This window comes from Bubalus bubalis, chromosome 16 (genome assembly GCF_019923935.1).
Source record: "Bubalus bubalis isolate 160015118507 breed Murrah chromosome 16, NDDB_SH_1, whole genome shotgun sequence".
Classification (NCBI taxonomy): Eukaryota; Metazoa; Chordata; class Mammalia; order Artiodactyla; family Bovidae; genus Bubalus; species Bubalus bubalis.
This window is the reverse complement of record NC_059172.1, coordinates 6,941,032-6,948,782: the sequence shown is the minus strand read 5'-3', so window position 1 is coordinate 6,948,782 and position 7,751 is coordinate 6,941,032. Positions and strand designations below refer to the sequence as shown.

General features: G+C 41.9%; 2 protein-coding genes across 3 annotated transcripts in view; both read left to right on the top strand.

Annotated features, from left to right (window-relative positions):
- The first annotated feature begins 1,363 nt into the window (after nt 1–1,363).
- On the top strand, nt 1,364–6,585 carry LOC102394381 (olfactory receptor 4B1). Its single transcript, XM_006042678.4, has 2 exons — nt 1,364–1,500; nt 5,596–6,585. The coding sequence occupies exon 2, from the start codon at nt 5,634–5,636 to the stop codon at nt 6,582–6,584; it is 951 nt and encodes a 316-aa protein (XP_006042740.4). The 5' UTR covers nt 1,364–1,500; nt 5,596–5,633; the 3' UTR covers nt 6,585.
- The window catches only part of LOC102393736 (olfactory receptor 4X2), a 44,210-nt gene continuing 37,824 nt past the window's right edge, over nt 1,366–7,751 (top strand). The window contains exon 1 of one of the 2 annotated variants that reach the window (XM_006042676.4): nt 1,366–1,500. The gene's annotated coding sequence lies outside the window, so the exon portion shown is untranslated. The remainder of the gene's footprint in view (nt 1,501–7,751) is intronic. The other variant, XM_044929108.2, reaches the window with a different exon arrangement.

Here is a 7,751-nt window from a genome sequence, read left to right as displayed (position 1 = left end):
TTTTTTATAGCATAGGGAACTCTACTCAATATTCCCATAGGCTAGATGGGAAAAGAATCGAAGAAACAACCCTAAAATGAGTGGCTACATATATATGTGCAACTCATTTACTTTGCTGTCGAAACTAACACAGCAATGTAAATCAACTATATTCCAATAAAAGTTTTTAAAAAAGAAGTGTCAATCTGTACACTAAAAAAAAAAGAGAGAGAGAGAGAGAGAAAATTTGCCCTATAGGACTGCTGTGACTATAAGAGATAATGGTCACAAAATGTCTGGTATAGTGCCTGGTACATGGTAGGTACTCAATAAATGGCAATTATTATTATTGTGATCATGATCATCATCATTGCTTGTGTGGTATTTAAGTCTAAGTGACCTTGAAGCACAGGTTGTTAGAGTGAGAAGGGACATGAAAGAAATCTAGTCCAATTCTGTCATTTTATGTCTGTAGAACTGCAACCCATAGAGATGAAGGAACTGGCTTAAAGTGATCCAGTTTGTAGTCCCTTCCCCTGGGCCAGTCCTCTTTTCTCCCTGCAGACTCATACTCCCATGGTAGCTCAGAAAGTTGGGGCAAAAACTCTCCTGATGTCATATTTTTAGTTTCTTTCTCTCAGAGCATAATTACTGGATGTTTGTGAACTTCTCGAAGTTCTCTAAATTAATTGACACACATTTTGAACTTTTTCTTAACTCCGTTTCTTGGAAAAGTTTCATGCTAGAGACAAAAAGCCATGGGGAAATTTGGTCCCTTGATCACAGCATGTGGCTCAATTTATTTTAAATAGTTCAAGCATCTCCATATTGAAAAACTGTCTTTGGTTTTCTAGAGAGCAAGTAGGTTTCCTAAACCAACCAGCAGCAGGACCTAAAGCTTACTGGTTAGCTGTTTTTGGTAGCTATTTTTCTGTTTCTAAATAGTTGATCTAAAGATTGGCTAAGGGACCAATTTCCCAAATCTTTCCCTTTGTGATTTATTCACATCACCACAGGCTGTTCATTTTCTAAAAGATCACAGGGCTGTAGGGTTTTGTCATATGGTAGCAGAATTGACACTGTTAATTGGCAACAACGATCACAAAACCAAAATCGCTAGAGACAATCCCAGTATTTCAGAAACAGTGCCTCAGCAACTTGACCAAAAAATAGCTATCTGACTTTGAGAAGTCAGTTAAACTCTCTGGGCCTCAGTTGCTCCATGGGTAAATTGAGAAGGTTGAGTTAACAGTCTACAGATTTCCTTTCAGCTGTAAAATTTCTTCAGTCTCACCTGGCGCCTTGGCTGAGATGAAGTGGATTAACTCACTAGGGGCCTTCAGTGCAGAGAAAGAAGCCCAGTGGAAGGGTTTTGCTGTGAAGAGAGCCTTCTCTCCTCAGCCCAGGACATCTGTTTGAGTGAAGAGTTCTTGCAACGAAAGGAGAAATATTTCCTGTGCCCAAGGAGAAAACCCTTCATGTTCAACTCCTGGCTCTAATATTGAACATTAACCATACCAGGTAGGTAATGGCGTGCCTGGAGGTTTTCACAGGTTGACAGAATGCGAGAGGCTCCGAATCCCTGTGTGATCTGGGGTGAGTCACTCTTCCTCTCTGGATCTTGGGTTCTCCTTCTATAAAAAGGAGAGGACTGGACAGGATGTTTCCTAAAGGTTTTTTTTTTTTTTGGCTTTCACATCATGGGATTCCATGAAATACCACTTGGAGGTCCAAAGTGGGAAGGAGGCTCTCATGATGTGATTTGAGCTCATAGCAATAAGTCTTCAGCCTATCACTTTATTATCGTGTCCTTATTAAATTTCGCTCATTGGGACTCTATGCTCATTCTTGTGTGTGTGTTCAGCCGTGTCTGACTCTTTGTGACCCGATGGCTGTGGCCAGCCAGGCTCCTCTGTCCATGGGATTATCCCGGCACGAATACTGCTGTGGGTTACAGGTTCCTTCTAGGGATCTTCCTGATACAGGGATCGAACCCAGGCCTCTGGTGTCTCCTGCATTGGCAGGCAGATTCTTTACCCCTGAGCCACCTGGAAAGCCTCAAAGTTAGAGGAGAAAATTCTAACTAGTTAGGGTCTAGGCCATCATTTACCTATCTAGGTTTTTACATGCAACCTATGGATTATTTTGTAATCCTTAATTCCACAGTAAGGGTTTTATTTGGAGAAGTGACAGAGGAAAGAAGAGATAATTAGTTACAGACTGTCTTTCTCTTGGGCCAGGGGAAAAGAGAAACCAGAGAGAAATCTAAATAAATACCAGGAAGTCTGAGCTAATAATAGCTCCTATTAATTGAGACCTTCCTATTTGCCAGGCAACCCTCTTAAGTGCTTTATATATTTTATCTCATGTCTAATTCATGCAACAAATATATCACATAGGAATTGTTACCCCATTCTAAGAGAATGAGAAAGGCTGTTCCCAAGGACACGTGACATGTGGTGACGGAGCTGAGAACTGGCTGCCGGCTGCAGTTCTTGCTCTTACGACCACTTCTCTAGACCCATCTGGGAGGAGAGTCAAAGTCCGCTCAACCAGGCGTCCTTACTGTATTTTCTTTCCTTCTATCCAGTGATCCATGAACCCGGAACTATTCCCTCCACCAAAAGATCACAATGGCATAAATCCTAGCTATCAAAACGGAAATATCAAGTCAAACCTTACAACAAGAAGTTGATCACTTTTAGCTGTAGTTTACTGACAGTTCTATGCTGTGCCATGGCATTACATGTCGGTCAGGACCCTAGAATGAGTCTGGACACTCCGTACTGTGTCCTACATCCTGTGGTTGAAAAACACTGAGGAAATGGAAGAGTGATGGGGTCAGTGCCCAGGGAAAGAGAGGGAACCACATAAAAGACTGCGGGAGGGACTCTGTAGCTTTTTTTTTTTCCTTGTGGGAGCCAGGAAAGACTTTGGTAGGGATGTTGTTTTTCCTTTTTTGAGGATGTATATGTGAGACACAATCTGACTGATCTTTCAAGAGGGGTGGAAGCAGCAAAAGCAGTTAGGGGCATATGGTAGTAATCCAGCCATGAGATAGTGGTAGCTTGGACTAGGTTAAACAGACATAGAAGGCACCTGGGAATGTGTCACTTTGTACAAAACCTGAGTGTTGCTTTTCTCTCTTAAAGGTTGGCTTTCTTTACTCCTGGGGGCAAGTAAGATGATTGATGTCACTTATTTTACAATTTTTTGTCCGTTGCCCATGAATAAGAGGCTCCAGGAACTCCCCCTGAGGCGTTAATATTGCCTTTCTATCTGTTCCTCCAACTTTGTTGAATACATGCCCCTTTTGACGACCTTGTCCTGTTTCAGAGCTCACACCAGACTCTGATGTCTACTCTGGATTCTAAGGTATATAGACATATTTCTTCACCTAAGGATCAGGTACTCCTGTAAGAATATTGTGGCATCAGAGACTGAACCAATAGCTAAGGCTATGTTTTTCTTTGCACCACAAGAGGGAGGGTACTATAGTACTTTTATCTTCACTAGAAAAGCGTCATTCGTGTATTATGCTCTTTCCTCGTTAGCTCTCCCCGCTTAGGTTCATCAGTTGCCCATGGTGAAGGAGGCTTTTCCTCCCTCTTCCAGATTGACCTGGGTTTCAGCCTTGACTTGACCCTCATAAACTGTGTTTCTTTGGGTGAGTAACTTAAACTCTCTGAGTCACGGTTTCCTCACCTTTCCATTCACTACCTCAAAGTGGTAGGAAAATTTAGATGAGGAGAAGATTATAACATGTTTACCACAGTCCAGCACACAGCAGAAGCTGAATAAAGGGCAATAGTATCTGATGCTGCAGCTTGGCAATGAAAATGGTGAGCATCCGGTAGCCACATGCTTTAGTCTCCTTAAGGAACCAAACTATTTCACAGCTTCTTTGGGTTGTTTTTAATACCTTCCTTCTTTCTATTTCCCTGAATCAGTAAAGGAGCCCCATCATTTTTTTTAAAATATTTTTTTTATTTGGAGGGAAATTGCTTTACAATGTTGTGTTGGTTTCTGCCATACGACAACACGAATCAGCCATAGTTATACATATATCCCCTCCCCTCCTCCCCCATCCCATCCTGCTATGTCATCACAGAGCCCCAGGCTTGACTAAGGGAACTCCATCTTGCTTCATCTCTCCTGCTCAGTTGTGTTTTCTTGGTGCTCCCTCCACCTTTTTTTTACCTTTCAATGCCCCATTTCTTCTCCAGTTTTAGCCAAGTGACTTATTGAGGATTCTCTTAGTATATTTTGACCTTGTATATGTCTTCAAATTCTCATCAAGAGAAAAACTGGGGAAAAAGGAGGTGATAAATCTATGCATTAATCTATGCATTCACTATGGATGCACATGAGACAGAAGGAAAAAATAAGAGGAATGAGATATTTCAAAGTAGTTTCAAAAGCAGAGGAAGTCTTGACGGTTTTCTCTGCCTCATTAATAAATGTGCCATTTAAATGCATGAAGTTGCAAGCTTCCTAAGAGTGAGAGCCATCTTCTTTCATACATCCTGGATCTCTGAGGCACATGGGAGGTCCTTAATAAAATATTTGGTCAAAGAATTGAATTAAAATAAATCCTTACCACCCGCTGGCAAAAAATGTTTCTCAATGGCAGGGAAACTGGAAGACAGAAAACAGCAAACTGGTGAATCTCCATGTGTTATATTTAAACTGTCTTTGATAGTGAGTTATATTCTCAACAGCTCCTAGAGTTTTACCTTGGTCTCCAGTGTCAAAAATCTCAAAAATGTTGGTAAAAATTCATGAAGCTGTGGGATTGAGTGAACCCATAGATCTGAAATAATTCAGAAACTCCTCTAACTTATACAAAGAAAATGTAAAAGGCATTCTTTAGCAAGGGAGGATTATCAATGGGATTGGCATTTTTGGGGTTGGCATTTTTGGGGAATAAAAGGAGAAAACAAGAGATTCAGGAGCAGTTCACTTGAGAATTTCTAACACAAAGGTATGATGAGAATGGGATAATTGTTAGTCATTAATATATATGTTAATTAATATATATATAAATGCTGTTATATATATGGACTTCCCTGGTGGCTCAGACAGTAAAGTGTCTGCCTACAATGTGGGAGACCTGGTTTCAATCCCTGGGTGGGGAAATGCCCTGGAGAAGGAAATGGCAACCCCACTTCAGTATTCTTGCCTGGAAAATCCCATGGATGGAGGGATTAAAATTATATATAATATATATTATATATTAATTAACATATATTAATGACTAACAATTATCCCATTCTCAAATGTTGGAGATAGTAACTATTTTTTTCAGTGTGGTTTCCTTGAAATAACATATTATAATAAAATAATTTGGTTCTTGATCTGAATCCATTTCTTGCTGGAAGGCTTGGTTAATTTTCCACCTCTCTGAGCCTCAGTTTTCTCACTTAGGATATAGAGATTATAGTTTTTGTGAGGTATATTGAATCATGTCTTGCATAAACTGGGCTACTGGACAAACATTTACTATATTAGTGATCAAATAAATGAACCAGTAAGATATGTGTGAGAGTTCCATCAACAGGCAAGTGCTAAGTAAGCATGAAGGACTGGGTGTTATGACTGTTTGTTTTATCACAGGTCTCTTCTCTTAAATCCATCTTCTTCGAGTGGATTCCATGGTGAGTACAAATAATGTAACTGAGTTAATTTTCAGCGGTCTTTTCCAGGATCCAGAGGTGCAGAGAGCGTGCTTTGCGGTGTTTCTGCCCGTGTACTTGGCCACGGTGGTGGGCAATGGCCTCATTGTTCTGACGGTTAGAGTCAGTAAGAGCCTGCGTTCCCCCATGTACTTCTTCCTTAGTCACCTGTCGCTGGTGGAGATCAGTTACTCCTCCACTGTTGTCCCTAAATTCATCACAGATTTACTTTCCAAGATTAAAACCATCTCCCTGGAGGGTTGTCTGGCTCAGATATTCTTCTTTCACTTCTTGGGGGTCGCTGAGATCCTCTTGCTCGTGGTGATGGCTTATGACCGCTATGTCGCCATCTGCAAACCTCTTCATTACATGAGCATTATGAACCGTCAGCTGTGTCACATACTCGTAGCTGGTTCCTGGTTTGGGGGCTTTCTTCACTCCATAATTCAGATTCTCATCACCATCCAATTGCCCTTCTGCGGTGCCAATGTGATTGATCACTACTTCTGTGACCTCCAGCCATTATTCAAGCTTGCCTGCACTGACACCTCTGTGGAGGGGGTCGTTGTGTTGGCCAACAGTGGCTTAATTGCTCTGTGCTCCTTCCTCCTCTTGGTGTCCTCCTATATTGTCATCCTGGTCAACTTGAGGAACCATTCAGCAGAGGGGAGACGCAAAGCCCTCTCCACCTGTGCCTCTCACGTCACGGTGGTCGTCTTGTTCTTTGGACCTGCCATCTTCCTCTACATGCGGCCCCCCTCCACCTTCACTGAGGACAAGCTGGTGGCCGTGTTCTACACGGTGGTCACCCCCATGCTGAACCCCATCATCTACACACTCAGAAATGCAGAGGTGAAAGTTGCCATGAGGAGGCTGTGGGGCAAAAAAGAGAACTCAGGGATGGAGCGAAAATGGGAAAGTGATTTATAAAAGTGTGCCTCATTATTATCTTTTCTTGATATGGATTTTTATTTTATTTTATTTTTAACCATTTATCATTTATTTATTATTATTATTTTTTACTTTACAATATTGTATTGGTTTTGCCATACATCAACATGAATCTGCCACAGGTGTACACCTGTTCCCCATCCTGAACCCCCTTCCCACCTCCCTCCCCGTACCATTCCTCTGGGTCATCCCAGTGCACCAGCCCCAAGCATCCTCTATTCTGCATTGAACCTGGACTGGTGATTCATTTCTTATATGATATTATACATGTTTCAATGCCATTCTCCCAAATCATCCCACCCTCTCCCTCTCCCACAGAGCCCAAAAGACTGTTCTGTACATCTGTGTCTCTTTTGCTCTCTCGCATACAGGATTTTGATTTTAGTGGGACATACACAAATGGCAGAAACAAATGTAAGGACTTAATATTACTGCTACTATGATTCTCCCTAAGTAAGCAAGAGCTTCCCTGATGGCTCAGCTGGTAAAGAATCCCCCTGCAATGTGGGAGACATGGGTTCAATCCCTGGGTTGGGAAGATCCCCTGGAGAAGGGAACAGCTACCCACTCCAGTATTCTGGCCTGGAGAATTCCATGGACTGTATAGTCCATGGGGTTGCAAGTAAGCAAAGATTCCCCACTAATCCAGTGTAATGATCAAAGGGCAGAGGTCAGATTGGCTTCATGATATCCAACATCACAAGATTAGAAAATATTAAGGCTCAAACTAAATGCAAATGCAAAGGAGAATATTTTAGCAAGTGTTTTAGGGGATAAATCACTTATTTTATGATCCCCTTCCTTTTTTCTCTTCTTCATCACTCCTTGCCTCCCTTCTTTCTTTCCTTCATTTTTTCCCACCCCTTCCTTCTTCATTGTCCCCTCTTGGTTCAACCTCCCTAGTGATGACAACCAACACTTAGTTAAATATGGACACCAAGTAGAAGAATTATCATGGGATATTTGGGGAGGAGAGTGAAAATCTGATCTACTCTTCTGACATGGATGTCTGCTAAGTTACTCAATCGTGTCCAACTCCTTGTGACCCCATGGATTGTAGCCTGCCAGGCTCTTCTGTCCATGGGATTTTCCAGGCAAGCATATTGGAGTGGGTTGCCATTTCCTCTTCCACGGGACCTTCCCAAC

Bases quoted from the DNA above. Each gene is read 5' to 3' on its own strand.
- LOC102394381 (XM_006042678.4), top strand. From the start codon at position 5,634: ATGGTGAGTACAAATAATGTAACTGAGTTAATTTTCAGCGGTCTTTTC.